General features: G+C 44.0%; 1 protein-coding gene across 1 annotated transcript in view; it reads left to right on the forward strand.

The window, feature by feature from the left end:
* The window catches only part of LOC307122961 (adhesion G protein-coupled receptor E3-like), a 30,265-nt gene extending 12,866 nt beyond the window's left edge, over positions 1-17,399 (forward strand). Inside the window, exons 5-12 of the mRNA XM_079811309.1 lie at positions 4,051-4,232; positions 4,342-4,503; positions 4,579-4,788; positions 4,866-5,098; positions 5,294-5,360; positions 5,446-5,537; positions 10,180-10,342; positions 16,994-17,399. Of these exons, the coding sequence (XP_079667435.1) occupies positions 4,051-4,232; positions 4,342-4,503; positions 4,579-4,788; positions 4,866-5,098; positions 5,294-5,360; positions 5,446-5,537; positions 10,180-10,342; positions 16,994-17,053 (1,169 nt within the window). The 3' untranslated portion in view covers positions 17,054-17,399. The remainder of the gene's footprint in view (positions 1-4,050; positions 4,233-4,341; positions 4,504-4,578; positions 4,789-4,865; positions 5,099-5,293; positions 5,361-5,445; positions 5,538-10,179; positions 10,343-16,993) is intronic.
* The last annotated feature ends 786 nt before the right edge of the window (positions 17,400-18,185 follow it).

The raw sequence follows: 18,185 nt of genomic DNA on the forward strand, positions 1-18,185 counted from the left end.
CAACCCGAACGGGCCAGGCATGACTTGGGACTGGTAAGCCAAGACAATAGCATCCACTATCCAGTGGGCTAACCTCTGCTTGGAGACAGCCTTTCCCTTCTGCTGGCCTCCGTAACAGATGAAGAGCTGCTGTGAGGTTCTGAAGCTTTGAGTCCGGTCAAGGTAAGCGCGAAGAGCGCGGACGGGACATAAAGCTAGGGCTGGGTCTGCCTCCTCCAAAGGCAGCGCTTGCAGGTTCGCCACCTGGTTCCGGAAGGGAGTGGTGGGAACCTTGGGCACGTATCCAGGCCGGGGTCTCAGGACAACATGAGAGTTGGCCGGCACGAATTCCAGGCACGATTCGTTGACCGAAAGTGCATGCAGGTCCCCTACCCTCTTGATTGAGGCCAATGCCGTCAGGAGAACTGTCTTCATGGACAGGATTTTTAGCTCAACAGACTGCAAAGGCTCAAATGAAGGACCCTGCAGTGCTCTGAGCACCAGGGCTAAGTCCCAAGAGGGTAACGAGGTTGAACTAGGAGGACTCAGTTTCCTCGCACCTCTGAGGAACCTGACGATTAAGTCGTGCTTTAGGTTTTTTGGTATATTTAAGGCTATTGCTTTGATGTACACTTTGAGGGTTGTGGGAAACAGCCTTTGCTCCAACCCATCCTGCAGAAAGGAAACCACAACATTAATCGAACACCTTCGGGGGTCTTCCCGGAGGGAAGAGCACCACTCGCCGAACAGGTTCCACTTCAGCGCGTAGAGGCGCCTCATAGAGGGGGCTCTAGCCGAAGTGACGGTGTCTACCACTGCTTGTGGCAGGCCACCTAGAACCTCCGCATCCCATCCAGGGACCAGAGATGGAGATTCCAGAGGTCTGGATGCGGGTGCCATAGAGTGCCCCGCCCCTGAGAAAGCAGGTCCTTCCTTAGGGGGATCGGCCATGGAGGGGCTGTCGCGAGGAGTGTGAGTTCAGGGAACCAGGTCCGGCTGGGCCAGTAGGGCGCAACTAACAAGACCTGCTCCTCGTCCTCCCTGAGAATGCTCACAGGGGGAAACGCACACTTGCGTAGATCCTGGGGCCAGCTGTGCGCCAGTGCATCTGTGCCTAAGGTACCCCCGGTCAGGGAATGGTACCACTGGCAATGGGTCGACTGGTCTGAAGAGGCGAACAGGTCTACCTGCGTGGCTCTGAAGTGGTCCCATATCAGCTGGACACTCCGGGGGTGGAGTCGCCACTCGCCCGGAGGTGTCGTCTGACGAGAGAGCTCGTTGGCTGTCTGGTTCAGCGCACCTGGGATGTGAATGGCACGAAGTGACCTCACAAACTTCCGACTCCACAGGAGGAGATGGGGACGAGCCGGAGCATGCAACGGAAGCGTAGACCAGCCTGTTGGTTGGTGTACGCAACGGCCACAGTGCTGTCCGAATGGACCAGTACGTGTTTGCCCCAAAGCTGCTTCTTGAACCGGGCCAGGGCAAGACATACCGCCAGAACTCCAGGCAATTGATATGCCAACGCAGTTGAGGCCCTGTCCACAGACCCAAAACTGCGTGCCCGTTGTACGTGGCCCCCCAGCCCATGGATGAGGCATCCATGAAGACCACAGCATGCCTGGACACCTGTTCTAAGGACACTCTGGCCCGGAGAAACGAGGGGTCCACCCACGGGTTGAAGGTTTGGCGACAGTAAGGAGTAATTGAGACCCGGTTCTTGACACTCTGCCAAGGCCATCTTGGGACTCGGTCGTGTAACCAGCGTTGAAGCAGTCTCATATGAAGCAATCTGAGCGGTGATACCACGGCTGCAGATGTCATACGCCCCAGGAGCCTCTGAAAGAATTTCAGTGGGACCGCTGTCCTGCCCTTGAACGTATTCAAGCAGTTCAACACTGACCGGACTCGCTCTGGTGTGAGGCAAGGAGTCCGGTAGACCGAATCCAGCTAAATACCGAGATAAGAGATCCTCTACGCGGGGCAGAGTTTGCTCTTCTCTCGGTTGACCCGAAGGCCCAACTGGCTGAGGTGACGGAGCACCATGTCCCTGTGTTCACACAACTTCATGGAGCCGTGAGGCGACAGGGACAGCCTGAAGGGCTTCAGGTTGATCGCTGCAAACCAATCTCGGGGACGGATGCATTCGAGAATGCGTTTCTGTGTTAACATTCTGAACGGGAGCTTGTGCAGGGCCTGATTCAGAATGCGCAGGTCCAAGAATGGCCTTAACCCACCACCTTTCTTGGGTACAATGAAGTGGGGCCTGTAGAACCCTGACTTGATATCGGCTGGAGGAACCGGCTCGACCGCGTCCTTCGCCAGCAGGACATCGATCTCTGACCGCAAGACATGGGCATCGCTGCTCCACACGGTGGTGAAGAGGATGCCCCTGTACTTGGGAGGCTGGCGAGCGAACTGAATCGTGTAGCCGAGTCTGATGGTACGGATTAGACAGCGAGGCCGTCCGGGGACACCTAGCCAGGATCCCAGGGACCGAACAAGCGGGACCAACGGCACCACAGACGTACCCGGGGTGGGGCAGCGAGGTGGAGTATGCAGACCCAACTTGGGAGGCCCGGAGTGTTGCCTGATTACTCATGGTGGGGCAGAGTATGGGGGAGAAGGCCCGGGGGCGTCCTCAGTGCCCACACTGCTGCATTTGACCCCAAATAGTTCCACACTGCTAAATATTTACGATGCACATCCAGGCAGCCACCCAGGAAAGCATGGCTGTCAACTCTGAATCTGATTCAGCATGAGCACACACTATTATAGTGGAAAACTCAGCATCATCATCTCCAGCGCATAACAGCCCTCTCTCCGATGCAGCAATTGACATCTGTCCTCTGCCAGAGCCACAAATTAAACGCTAGGTCCCCCCTTTTTTCAAAAAAGAACCAGCAATCCCATCTGGGCTACCAGCAGGCATGAGAGACAATGGGCATGGCCACCAGACTCGACGGCACACGGCGCGCTGAACGCTCAAGCCCCTATGAAAGGGGCAGGATGAACAACACGCCGACGTGGCCATGTTCTCATGAGAGAACATGAACCACCCACGAACAAAGTCTCAGCATGCTCATGATGCGATAGAGGAGTGGGGGCCTGAAGAGATGTAAACGGCGGGGATGCCCCACTGTAATCCTCAGGTCACCAAGGCTTATTAGCCAAAGTAGCCCTTTTCTGGTGCACCAGAAAAGAAACTAGATCAGGGAATAAGCAAAGGGACTCAACCCCGTTTGAGGTTTCATAGTCTGGACCGCGCATCTAGGGAGTGCCGAGTGACACGCTGGGTTGCCGTGGCAACCCCCGCTGTCAGCCGGCGCTCAACGGCACACGGCGCGCTGAACGCTCAAGCCCTTACGAGAAAGGTGAGACGAACAACGCGCCGACGTGAACATTCTCTCCTAAGAGAGCATGGATCACCCATGCAAGCAATCTCACATGTTTATTTGTGAGAGAGATCGTGGCCGTCAAATGAGGACAGGAAACAACCGCATCCAGAAACACACAGTTTGAATGACATCTTGAAAAAGACGCAGGGTCAAAACGTGTTGCTCTTTTAGAAGGAAATGCTCTTTTAGAAGTGCTGAAGCACTCAGGGAGATGACCACGGCTCACAGCAGTCCGATAGCAAGCCTGCGTGTGAGCACTCAAGAACGGAAACACCCAGCCAACCAACACAGGAACAAGTGTATGTTGCAGCGGCCACTCGCTGACTCGCGCCATCACACCAGCACCCAGGTAAGAGAGCAATCCTCCTCGAGACTTGTCTAAAAACTCTTAGTAGAAACAGCTTGATACAGCAAACCATGCGGCTCCGAAGTTAAAAGCAATGATGCGGTATTCCACTTCCATATTTATACCCGCGCAGCAGGGCGGTGCGTGGAATGCTTGAACCTCATGCCAATGTCCATTGGCTCGTTTTTAATCACTTGAAGTAGATTGGTCTCTGAAAACACATCCCAATTTTTTGGTAATTTCTGACGTACGTCGAACGTGACAGACTGAAAGGGAACTACATTTACTTGTAATTTTTGATTTCATTGTTGTTTTTCTGTCACACAGCATCAGCTGCTGTGGCTTTCATGAGTTATAACACAATGGAGAATCTACTGAAGCCCGACTTCTTCAACACACCAAATGACACGATTAAAACCATGATGTCCACTGTGATCTCAGCTACTCTTCCCAAAACCACCAACACTAAACTCACCAAACCAGTCAACTTCACCCTCAAACACATCAGAGTGAGAGACTGAAATATGCTTTAGTCCAACCTGAGAACTGATGAACATCTGAAAACATTTAATATTCAGTGTTGTAATATTTTCTGCATGTTCTTTCTTCTTTTTGCAGGAGTTCGACCCCAACGGTTCTCTGTCCTGTGTGTACTGGAATATCAGCGAGTGGATTGTAGATGGTTGTTCTGTTTTAGAGACCAACAGCAGCTTCACTGTGTGTTCCTGTGTTCATCTGTCCACATTCGCTCTCATCATGCAAACCAGCCGCCCATCAGAGGTACGAGAAGATTTATAGAGAGCATTGAAGAACAGCACAGATTTGGCACTCATGTACTCTGACATGTTTTCTCAGAGCAACTCACTGATGGAGCTGTTGAATTTGGTGTGTGTGATCGTGGGGCTGGTGTTCTTCAGTTTGGCCCTGTTGACCTTTGCCCTTTGTCAGTGGAGTCCTGGAGTGAATAATGTGGCTCGAATCAACCTCTGTGTGAGTCTGCTGTTGGCTCACCTTCTGTTCCTGCTCACACAACAGTTCCTGATCCGCATACAACGCCATCAGAAGGTGAGAATGATGAAGGAGCCCTACAGCTCAGCACAGCCTCACTGAGAATCATCATAACCGTCTCTCATGCTCTACAGGTGTTGTGTGACGTGATATCAGGTGTGCTGCACTTCCTCTTTCTCTCCGGCTTTGTGTGGATGTTCATTGAAGCTGTGCTGCTCTTCATCTGTGTGAAGAACCTATCACAGATCAGCTCCAAAAAGAGGGAGGTGCTTAGCAGTGGATTCCTGTGTGTGATTGGATATTCGGTTGCTCTGGTTGTGGTGGGCGTGTCTGTCGGGCTGTTTCCTGATGGCTACGGCAGTGAACAGTGAGTTATTGTTGTTGTTGTTTAAATTTAATTTGATTAGAAGCAAATAAAGTTATTGTGACATTTCTGTCATCTGATTAAAGTAAATTTTACACACACTGAATAAACACATACACGATTAAAAAGATAAGTGAACTCCAGAAATTGCATTTTTGACATTTGTCTAGTTCATATATTGTGTTTTCCTCTAAACAGCTGCTGGATTAAACTGGATAAAGGTTTTATCTGGAGTTTTCTGGGTCCTGTTTGTGTCATACTAGCAGTAAGAACATTTATTATTTATCATGATTTTAATTTATATTAAAAGGAAAACAAGGTGATTTAATTATAATTTTTCTACTTTTCAGTTAAACACGATTCTCTTCATCAACATCATCATCAATCTGAACTCAACTCTCAAAAATCTGAACGCTGAAGTTTCACAGATGAAACAAACCAAGTAACAAAAATTTTGATTTCAACACTCCATAATATAATATAATATTGTAACATGTTCAAATGTTATTGTGTTGCAGATGACAAGGAGTTTAATGTTTATATGTTGCACTTTATTAATTTTTGTGTTGTGGACTGTTATCATTAACTGCATTACCTGTTATTGGATGATCAGGTTAAATATGCGTAGAGGCTCCACCCCTGGGGTTGTTTTGGGGGAAAGCGGGGAGAAGGGGGCAGAAGAGTGCCTCGCTGTTTCAAGTGGGGTTCTCTGTTCAAGTTGGGGTGTGTACGGCGTGGGTTGTGGCCTACAACAGCCCAAATAAACACCCCTTTTGACTAGCACGTCGCTTTATTGTCTGAGAACGTTATAATCAGGTGTTATCAGGTGTCAGAAGTAAAAACGATTGCAGACAGCTGGAGGTAAAGTGTCTGATTTGAGTCCTGACTGTGCGTGCATTAGCCAAGCAGCTGATCTTCCGCTGATGAGAATAGATAATCCCATTCATATTAAGATGGAGGAAGATGATGGTTATGCTAGGGCAGCAAATATGTTTGGTGTGCACACCGCGTCTATAAACAGTCACTTTAAGACAAATTCTGTGAAGAAAGACCTGTGTAAAGCCACTGTTGCGGGTCTAAATATAAATTTTATGTATTTGAATTACATTACAATTTTCCATCCATTTGGATTACATTAACATAAACAAACTAATAAACTTAATGTGATTCATATTTGTCAGTCATGTGTAAATGAAATAGGTAACTTTTATGTAATAGTACACAGCAAAATGCCCATGATAAATTAACACAGCCTAGTGCATACTACTGAGTAGGGATGCACCGAATATTCAGCCACCGAAAATGGCCCAAAAGTGCATTTTCGGTTTTCGGCCGAAAGACTTTTATCACGAAACTATACGACCAAAATGTTGTGATGACGCAAACAGAAACCGCGACCTGCACATTCTTGTCTGAAGCAACATGTCTGCGGTGTGTACGTATTTCAGTATCTGAGAGACACTCACGTCTGCATGCACAAGCACTGACAGCCAGAGCTAGTGTTCACGATGAGAAGAGGAACAGACTGCACTGTGAAACCGAACGGTTTCCGAATGCAATCTTTAACAGTGGGCATGTTTTAAGCGCGGAACACACTTCAATCCGAGTTCCCACACCAACCTCGATCAACATGTATCACGAAATTCAAATGATCAATGCCGTTTTGACGCTTTAATGTGGCATCACTGATCACATCACAGTTCAAGCGGCGGCGCGCGTGAACACGATTATCTGTGAGCACGATCGATCATCTCTTCCTATCGTTGAGGATAGGCTACATTACAACTTACTGTCACGTATCATATGTGGTGTAATCGCTCAATCAGTGTTTCAATGGCGAAAAGACGTCAATATAACTGCTTGTAAACTAAACAATGTCATGTAACTTTAGCATCACATTTACCTCAGGCAGTCATTCAGTGTCCACAGAATTTTATTCACTTATTAGCCATATTAATTATATTCTACTTAACCTGTTAATGATATCTTGATTATTTCATGTATGTTTAAATAAACCTGTCATGGAAATGACAGAGACTGTGTATAAATGATTATATTTCAACAACGAATTGGATAAAAAACTATTTTATAATTACATTTAGAAGTTATTGCAAAAACTGCCTTATGTGAAGTTTACATGTTTGCATACTGTTATTTGAGTGTTGATTATTAGACCTAAAAATAAATAGCAACTGAATTTAGGTTAATAGTTTGGGCTCTGTTGTTAACCTTTAATATTAATGTGCAAGTAAGGGCTCCCTACACAGCAAAATCCCCAGTGTTAAATTAACACTCCTCAGTGTACATATGTGTCCACACTACAGGGTGTTAAAAGTAACACTTGAGAAGTGTTAAAGTTAATGAGATAATTAAGTGATTGATTAAGTCATGATTGACCATTAGTGATGAGAAACACAAGAACTACAATTGACTTCAGCCACAGCTTTAGATGAAATCAACTGAAGATAAAAGAAGACATTAAATCTCTGAAGATCTCAGCAGAGGAGGATTAAACAACTCCACAAACAGCATTACCAGCTTGACACATTACTAACCAGACTGACTTTATTTCTGTCAGACGTCTACAGAAGCTCTTATTGAGAATTACTTTTTTGTTTATTTTGTGTTGAAACTTTTTTAATGTCACCATCATGGTGATCAGTGTTTCTTTAGTTGGGGAGTTTGATGACATTTTAATGTTAGTGTTTCTCTGACTGCTGTAACTGAGTTTGCAATGGCAAGAAAAGTAAGAGTAAACACAATCAGATGTTGTTGACTGCTTAGTGATAAGAATATGATCATTGTATAGTGATTTAAATCACAGATAACTTTGTTTTTACTGTGATTCCAGGAAAGATCCAGATTGGTTTTAATCAATAAAGCCGAATATGTTTTAAAGCAGATTGTACACTAATCACTTCTACACTAATCACTTCTAACTCCTGCGAGAGTAACTCACACACAGACATAAAGAATCAGCCTATGAATCTCAACAATGGTGACATGCTTCATGCCGCAATGCATTCTGGGAGCCATGGAGGAGTTTTGCATGATGCACCCAGAATGCATTGAAGCATGAAGCATGTCACCATTGTTGAGATTCATAGGCTGATTCTTGATGTCTGTGTGTGAGTTAATCTCGCAGGAGATAGAAGTGCTTATTGTGTGATGTGTTATTAAACCGGAAAACAAGACTTATGTACATGTTTTAAACATTGATCAGTTTATCTGATGAAAACGCAGCTGGATCTCCTGCTGTAAAGTCACAAGGCTACTATAACCAATGACTCTCGCGAGATCAGCAAATAAGGCACCATATGATGATAACAACTGCATCACCAACAACAAGCCAACAACAAGTCAATATCATCTGTCATCAACTTGTCATCATCAATTTTCTCTTGCTCTTCTCACTGTAACAAATAGTTACAACAGACAGAGAGAAAAATGCTGACAAGTCAAGGGTCAAGAACCCAACTAAAGCAACACTGATCACCATAATGGTGGCGTCAAACAAAACTATTATTTTCAATAAATCATCAACATCTAAACCTCAGTAAGAGCTTCTGTAGTCGTCTGACAGAAATAAAGTCAGTCTGGTTAGTAATGTGTGAAGCTGGTAATGCTGTTTGTGGAGTTGTTTAATCCTCCTCTGCTGAGATCTTCAGAGATTTAATGTCTTCTTTTATCTTCAGTTGATTTCATCTAAAGCTCTGGCTGAAGTCAGTTGTAGTTCTTGTGTTTCTCATCACTAATGGTCAATCATAACTTAATTAATCACTTAATTATCTCATTAACTTTAACACTTCTTAAGTGTTACTTTTAACACCCTGTAGTGTGGACACATATGTACACTGAGGAGTGTTAATTTAACACTGGGGATTTTGCTGTGTAGTTTACAGCAATATCTTCAATAAACTTTTAGTTATAATTTACTTCATTTAAGGACAGATAATTTTTTTCTTCAGTAAACCTATAAAAATAATTAAAAAGCCATTTTGTAAAACTGCTGTACCGAACCCGTACCGAACCGTCAGTTTTGTGTACCGTTACACCCCTATTCTACAGTTAACATATGGGCTATGGCAGTCTTTGTTTTGATACACTATTATGTTGACGGCCTATAGAGAAAATAGTTGTATCTTTTTAAGCAGTTGCACTTGTTCTGAATGCACTTTCTTGTAGTAGTCCTACAGAGAAAATTTTTAAATGCACTTGACCTAAATGCACTTTGTTTTTATGATAGAACATTTAATTTTAAAACCTTTCTGTAGGCTTGTACATTATTATTTAATGTACAAATGAGTGGGGTCAAGTTAAACATTTTAGTTTGAATTTTATTTTATACTCTGCATTGTTGCAATGTGCTAAATAAATATTGGCATAATTTGTAATTGATTTATTCTTTGAAACTTTAATATTAATTTATGCAATTGCAATGCCTTGATTTTAGTAAAGTTAGTACACAGTCATAGCCATAAATGCAATGGTACTAATAATTGGCATAATTTATTTCGGTGTTTCGGTTTTCGGCCTTGGTTTCCTCTTTTCCGGTTTTCGGTTTCGGCCAAGAATTTTCTTTTCGATGCATCCCTACTACTGAGATAAAGTACCATTGAAGCAGTATTCAAGTTAATATATACGAAATATGCATGGTTTTTAAAATCTTGTTTGGCCCAAACAGGCATTGTTAGGCGGAGCTAGTGCGAGCAAGGCACGCTATTTGCACTTGGTGTGAATGGACACTCCAATAAGTTTGGACCACAATATAAACATGAAATTAGTCTAATGTCAAACGTTAAATTACCGCAGTACCACATTTAACAAAGATTTGTCAAAAGCCTAAAATTCAGTCATATGATGAGCTGTTTGGCATCAATGACACAGTACAAAACATAATGTGCATGACAAATTAACACTAGTGTTCATGTATGTGCTCACTACTGAGTTAAAGTCTACCGCAGTCACACCATCAACGGTGACGTCACATGCATATATTGCAAAGCTCTCAGCCAATCAGATTCGAGAACCAGAAAGAACTAAAGATATAGTACTACTGTTTATTTTATTTATTTTTCTCCCAGGACAATGACATTCAAAACACTGGCTCAGTTTGTGGTTCTTGGTTGCTCCTGGATTCTGGGTTTCTTCACTAAAGACAGTAAGACGCTGGAGATCCTCTTCCTGATCTTGAACTCCCAGCAGGGAACCTTCATCTTCCTGATCTATTGTGTCCTCAATGATGAGGTCAGACATCCCTCAATGTACCACCATATTCCATGTCAAAACTGAATATGAAAAACTGTTATAGTTGTTTTCTTGCAGGTCCTGTTCTTATTTTGGCAATCTGTGTCTTTTAGAGGGAAATGTCAGAGGTAGTTGTTTAATCTGTTACTATTCTTCCATTTCCTTCCTGTGAAGGAACGTTCAAACAAGCCAAAACTATTCAATCTCCAACTGTCAGAACTTCTAATTTATACAGACACTGTCTGATCTGATCTGTCTGACTGCATTGCATTAAAGGGTTAGTTCATCCCAAAATGAAAATGATGTCATTAATTACTCGCCCTCGTGTCATTCCAAACCCATAAGACCTTTGTTCATCTTTGAAACACAAATGAAGATATTTTTCTTGCGTTCACAAGTGCGTTAAGATTTGCACAAGCCGTTCCTATGCCACGCTGATGATAAAATGTGTGACCCATTTGAATTCTGTTGAGAATGTAGTAAAACACTATGGAGAAGTCGAACATGATCTAAAACAGCAACTAAAATGACTGATGAAAAGAGGGGAAAACATCATCCTGCAAGCTTTTTAAACTCATGATGACCACATTTACTAGAATTTATCACGTTCTATTGTTTTTATTGTGGTAAATTTTGACTAGCTGTAGATTTTATAGTAGATAATCAGTTAAGGGAATAGATTTTTCACTAAAGATGTATATTACACCTGTGGCATGTTTTAGCTATAGTTTCTAACTGTGTTGCTATTTTTCATATTAAAAAAAATATGTGTATACACAGTAAAATCCCCAGAGTTAAATTAACACTGCTCAGAGAACATATGGTCCCACTCTACAGAGTGTTAAAGTAACACTGAATCAGTGTTAAAGTTAATGAGATAATTAAGAGATTAATTAAGTGATAATTGACCATTAGTGGTGAACACCTGATGATAATGAGTAGAATCACTGAAGGAAAGAGAAAAAGAAAAACACAAGAACTACGACTGACTATTAAAAAGACATTCAATCTCTGAAGATCTCAGCAGAGGAGGATTAAACAACTCCACAAACAGCATTACCAGCTTCACACATTACTAACCAGACAGACTTTATTTCTATCAGACGACTACAGAAGCTCTTATTGAGGTTTAGATGTTGATGTTTTATTGAAAATTAAAGTTGTTTGAAGTTACCATTATTGTGATTAGTGTTTGCTTTAATTGGGCTCTTGACCCTTGACTTGTTAACATAAGTTTTTCTCTGGCTGCTGTAACTGTTCGTTACAGTGAAAATGGCAAGAAAATCTTGACGCTTGTTGTTTATGATACAGTTGTTATCATCATATAATGGCCTTATTTGCTGATCCCCTGAAAGTCATTGATTATAGTAGACTTGTGATTCTAGGGTAGAAGATCCAGCAATGTTATCATCAGAGAAACTAAACAATTATCAAAAAAATTTTACATAAGATTTGTACTGCGGTTTACTAACACATCACACAATAAGCACTTCTAACTCCTGCGAGTTTTACTCACACATAGACATCAAAAATCAGCCTATGAATCTTAACAATGGTGACATGCCACAATGCATTCTGGGTGCATCACGCAAAACTCATCTATGGCTTTCAGAATGCATTGTGGCATGAAGCATGTCACCATTGTTGAGATTCATAGGCAGATTCTTGATGTCTGTGTGTGAGTTCATTTTGCAGGAGTTAGAAGTGATTAGTGAACAATCGGTTGCAAAACTTATTCAGTTTTTCTGATTAAAACAGTGTTGGATCTTCTCGAAAATCACAATAAAAAAAGTTAATAGGATATTGCTCATACTCAGTCGTAAAATCAATGAATTAAATCATTATACAATGATCATATTCTCAACATCGAGCAGCCGACAGCATCTGATTGTGTTTACTCTTGCTTTTCTTGCCATAACAAACTCAGTTACAGCAGCCAGAGAAACACTAACATTAAAACGTCATCAAACTGCCCAACTAAAGAAAACACTGATCACCATGATGGTCACATTAAAAACTAACAATTTTCACAACAGAATCAAACAAAAAATCTGTTAATTCTCAATAAGAGACGTCTGACAGAAATAAAGTCAGTCTGGTTAGTAATGTGTGAAGCTGGTAATGCTGTTTGTGGAGTTGTTTAATCCTCCTCTGCTGAGATCTTCAGAGATTTAATGTCTTTTTTATAGTCAGTCGTAGTCCTTCAGTGATTCTACTCATTATCATCAGGTGTTCATCACTAATGGCCAATCATCACTTAATTAAATTCTCAATTATCTCATTAACTTTAACACTGATTCAGTGTTACTTTAACACTCTGTAGAGTGGGACCAAATGTTCTCTGAGCAGTGTCAATTTAACTCTGGGGATTTTACTGTGTAGTTAAACAATTGCAAGTATTATGTTAGTTTTAAGGCTGAGTACAAGCTAGAAAGAGCTTTAAAATATGGACCTTCTTGAACTATTGACTAAACAATCCCCCATAACCACGCCGCATCAGATTCGTAACTGTGCCAGTTAGTAACTGCGACGTTCGTGGATCAATAGTTCTGTATTGGTGATTTTTACATTTATTTATTTTTCTGCAGGGGGACATGCAGTACTTCAACCTAATTTATGTCCTAACTAATACAATAGTTATGTCAACATCTGTGAATGATGAATGCGGACTCAAAATGAATTAAATTCATTTATTTTTAAAAATACACTTCACACTCGGCCGCAAACCGCCCCAGTGCACGCTGAAGGTCCTGGCTCGAGGAGGCCAACACAACAACATCATCCGCAAAAAGCAGTGACGAAATCGCGTGGTCCCCAAACCGGACACTCTCCGGCCCTTGGCTGCGCCTAGAAATTCTGTCCATAAAAATTATGAACAGAACCGGTGACAAAGGGCAGCCCTGCCGGAGTCCAACATGCACCGGGAACAAGTCTGACTTACTGCCGGCAATGCGGACCAAGCTCCTGCTCTGGTAGTACAGGGACTGAACAGCCCTAAGCAGGGGGCCGCCGACCCCATATTCCCAGAGCACCCTCCACAGGATGCCACGAGGAACACAGTCGAATGCCTTCTCCAAATCCACAAAACACATGTGGACTGGTTGGGCAAACTCCCATGAACCCCCCAGCACCCTGGAAACGGTATACAGCTGGTCCAGTGTTCCACGACCGGGACGAAAACCACACTGTTCCTCCTGAATCCGAGGTTCCACTATCGGCCGAATTCTCCTCTCCAGTACCCTGGCATAGACTTTCCCGGGGAGGCTGAGAAGTGTGATCCCCCTATAGTTGGAACACACTCTCCGGTCCCCCTTCTTGAAAAGAGGGACCACCACCCCGGTCTGCCAGTCCAGAGGTACTGTCCCCGACCGCCATGCAATGTTGCAGAGGCGTGTCAGCCAAGACAGCCCCACAACATCCAGAGACTTGAGGTACTCAGGGCGGATCTCATCCAACCCCGGTGCCTTGCCACCGAGGTGCTTTTTAACCACCTCGATGACTTCAGCCCGGGTGATGGACGAGTCCACCTCTGAGTCCCCACTCACTGCTTCCTCAACGGAAGACATGTCGGTGGGATTGAGGAGATCCTCGAAGTATTCCTTCCACCGCCCGATGATATCCCCAGTTGAGGTCAACAGGTGCCCATCTCCACTGTAAACAGTGTTGATAGGGCACTGCTTCCCCCTCCTGAGGCGTCGAACGGTTTGCCAGAATCTCTTCGAGGCCGACCGATAGTCTTTCTCCATGGCCTCACCAAACTCCTCCCAGGCCCGATTTTTTGCCTCCACGACTACCCGGGCTGCAGTCCGCTTGGCCTGCCGGTACCAGTCAGCTGCCTCCGGAGTCCCACAAGCCATCCAGGCCCGATAGGACTCCTTCTTCAGCTTGACGGCATCCCTTACTTCCGGTGTCCACCACCGGGTTCGGGGATTGCCGCCTCGACAGGCACCGGAGACCTTACGGCCACAGCTCCGAGCGGCCGCAGAGACAATGGAGGTGGAGAACATGGTCCACTCGGACTCAATATCTCCTGACTCCCTCGGGATCCGGTTGAAGCTCTGCCGGAGGTGGGAGTTGAAGATTTCTCTGACAGGGGGCTCGGCCGAACGTTCCCAACAGACCCTCACAGTACGTTTGGGTCTGTTGGGTCTGTCCAGCTTCCTCCCCCGCCATCGGATCCAACTCACCACCAGGTGGTGATCAGTTGACAGCTCCGCCCCTCTCTTCACCCGAGTGTCCAAGACATATGGCCGAAGGTCTGATGACACGACCACAAAGTCGATCATCGACCTCCGGCCTAGGGTGTCCTGGTGCCACGTGCACTGATGGACACCCTTATGCTTGAACATGGTGTTCGTTATGGACAAGCCGAGCACAGAAGTCCAATAACAGAACACCGCTCAGGTTCAGATCAGGGGGGCCGTTCCTCCCAATCACGCCCCTTCAGGTGTCACTGTCACTGCCCACGTGGGCGTTGAAGTCCCCCAGTAGAACGACGGAGTCTCCAGTCGGAGCACTTTCCAGCACCCCTCCCAGAGACTCCAAGAGGGCCGGGTACTCCGCACTGCCATTTGGGCCGTTGGCACAAACGACAGTGAGAGACCTATCCCCGACTCGAAGGCGCAGGGAAGCGACCCTCTCGTTCACCGGGGTGAACTCCAACACATGGTGGCTGAGCTGGGGGGCTATAAGCAAACCCACTCCAGCCCTCCGCCTCTCACCATGGGCAACTCCAGAGTTGCAGAGAGTCCAGCCTCTCTCGAGAAGTGTGGTTCCAGAGCCCAAGCTGTGCGTGGAGGTGAGCCCGACTATCTCTAGTCGGTACCTCTTGACCTCCCGCACAAGCTCAGGCTCCTTCCCCGCCAACGAGGTGACATTCCGCGTCCCTAAAGCCAGATTCCGTGTCCAGAGATCGGGTCGTCGGGGGCCTCGCCTTCGCTATGCACCGGCCCCTTGCGCTCCCTCCTGCAGGTGGTAAAACCACAGGAGGGCGGCCCCACGTCACTCCTTCGGGCTGAGCCCGGCCGGACCCCATGGGGGGAGGCCCGGCCACCAGGCGCTCGCATACAAGCCCCAACCTCGGGCCTGGCTCCAGGGTGGGGCCCCGGCTGCGCCATGCCGGGCGACGTCACGGTCCTTGATATATTTGTGAGCATAAGGGTTTGTGAACTGTTCTTAGTCTGGCCCGTCACCAAGGACCTGTTTGCCTTGGGAGACCCTACCAGGGGCATATAGCCCCAGACAACATAGCTCCCAGGATTATTCGGGTACTCAAACCTCTTCACCACGATAAGGTGATAGTTCAAGGAGAGGAGCAGTTGTTTAAAATAAATAAATAAATACATTTAAAAAAAATAAGTTGTTTAAACTTTTTTAAATAACTGACAGAGAGAATGTTGACGCTGTCCTCTCCTTGAATTTGAATGTGTTCCCGGTTGCCAAGGCAACACTCAACGGCAACCAGGACTTACGTACACCAACGGACACCAGTTTATAAAAGCTATTTATTTGTTGTAAAGTGTAAGAATCACCTCAGTAAAATGTATTCTTCTGTCAGGTGCAGTTGAAGTAAAAAGTGCCTGGGACAAACACTGTCGGATGAGATGACGTAGCCAGGCTATGTCTGTCTCATTATTCCAACATTATCTTCATAACTTGTTACGAAATCAAAAGTTTAGCACCTCAGAAAAATGTACTTTCCTCTCTTGTCAACATTATAGCCTACTGTGAGAAAGCACGGAGGTATATCAGTCTCAGAAGGATGTACACTCACAGTAATCGGATCAGCTTGTTTACATGGTGGAATTTTTCGTTTGATCGTTTCATGAAAAGGTTTATCCCACCTCTCTCAAATCAATTACAATTTCATTTTGTTTGGGCATTTTTTATTCTGATTGAGGTGTTTATATATGGAGCATTTTCATTCAGATTGGACTTTTAAACCGATTAAAGTGCTCCATGTAAACACACCTACTGACAGCAACACAACGACCCATTTTAGGCAGTAAAGACATCGTTAAAATAGTCCATGTGACTCCAGTGTTTCAACCTTAATGTTATGAAGCGACCAGAATACTTTTTATGTGCAAAAAACAAACAAAAATAACAGCATTTTTGAACAATTTCTTCTTGTCTGTGTCAGACTCCTACTCTGTCGATGATGTGAATAGACTGAAGTGCTTCCAAGCTCCAAGTCAGAGCGCTGATGCCAATTGGCCGACGCTCTTCACATGAGCACCACGATACAATACGAAGCCGACATTCTGACATAGAACTCGGAAGCACTTCAGGAGACTGACATTTGTAATGACATGTAATAGTGAGTAATTAATGCATAATCTTCATTTTGGGTGAACTAACCCTTTAATGCTTTCAAACGCCAAGCTTTTAAAACTACTAGACCCGGCTTTCTCAAGCTTTTTTTCTATTTTGTCCTCAGTAATTAGTTCAGCCATTTTATGATCCCGCTCCATAGGAAACCGTTTCATTCTCTCCAGAGACAGTATATGGAAGAAAATTACCAGTTTACTTCAGAAAGTCTCAACAGATTTTTAGTATACATTTATTATAACTCCACTGTGGTTCATGAGTTTCAGAGGTTAAATTGTTGTCATGAAGTCACTCAGCTCCTCTCGTCTCATTCTCCTCCAGGTCAGACAGCAGTACAGGAAGTGCCTCAGATGTCTTTTCTGTGGACGCAAACAACACTGAGGACAACAGCCTCTTTTTCAGGAAATAAAAAGGGCCATTATTATACAAGTATATATAATATAATCAATGTTTTTGGATGTTAAATGCCATAGTCTGAGCTTCTTTCTGCAAATGATAGAAAAAAAGTTAATATTATAAGTTAATATTACAGCTGTCAATAATATTGTGTGAATCTTATCTATTTTTTTATTTAAGTTTAAGCTCTCAAGATTTTTTTGGTGGAGGGCAAATATAAGTGTAAAAAGATTTCAAAAAATCTAATTTAATATCTAACATTATAATTGTTTTATTTAATATAAAATCTGAATATGGAAAAATGCTTTCAAAGAAATAAAAATGCCTATGTAGATTATTGAACTGCTTCTTTTGATTTGAACAAATTATGTGTTTTGTTAACACTGTAACAAAAACCATAAACTCAGGTACAAATCTAAGAGTCAAACTGTCCAACAAAAGGAAACACTGACCCCCATAGTGGTGATGAAACATTTTCAATAAATCATCAACATCTAAACCTCTGTTAATTCTCAATAAGAGCTTCTATAGATGTCTTTCAGGGTTGGAGCCAAACTCAGCAGGACAGTGACTCTCTAGGACTGAACTTGCCTACCCCTGCTCTAAGTAGAGGAACACAATGGTATAATTGTACCCAAAGGACCAATTGTGTACCTTTAAAGGTACAGTTTTGTTTCCCAAGGAACAAAAGTGTACCTCCACTGTACCTTTCTTTCTGAGATAGCACTTTTTACAATGCTGATTGCTTCAAAGCAGCTTCACAGTGTTAAACAGGAAAATAATGCAACAGTATTTGATTCGGCTGCTGCTCTGGAGAAAACAGTAATGTCATCGTCCAGCTCGGTTCAGATCTCATATAGTGTCAATGCGGGAAGATCAGCAATATAGTTAAATATTTAGTGTCACCAACTAAGCAAGCCAAAAGCCAAAGGCAACAGAGGCGACGGTGGCAAGGAACCAAAACTCCATCAGGTGACAGAATGGAGAAAAAAAACCTTGGGAGAAACCAGGCTCAGTCGGGGTGCCAGTTCTCCTCTGGCCAATGAACAAACAGTGTATGATTATGATTCAGGCAACATTACAAGTCAGGAGTCATATTAGATCGAAATATTCAGAA

Source organism: Gobio gobio (assembly GCF_949357685.1).
Source record: "Gobio gobio genome assembly, chromosome: 3".
NCBI classification, from domain to species: Eukaryota; Metazoa; Chordata; class Actinopteri; order Cypriniformes; family Gobionidae; genus Gobio; species Gobio gobio.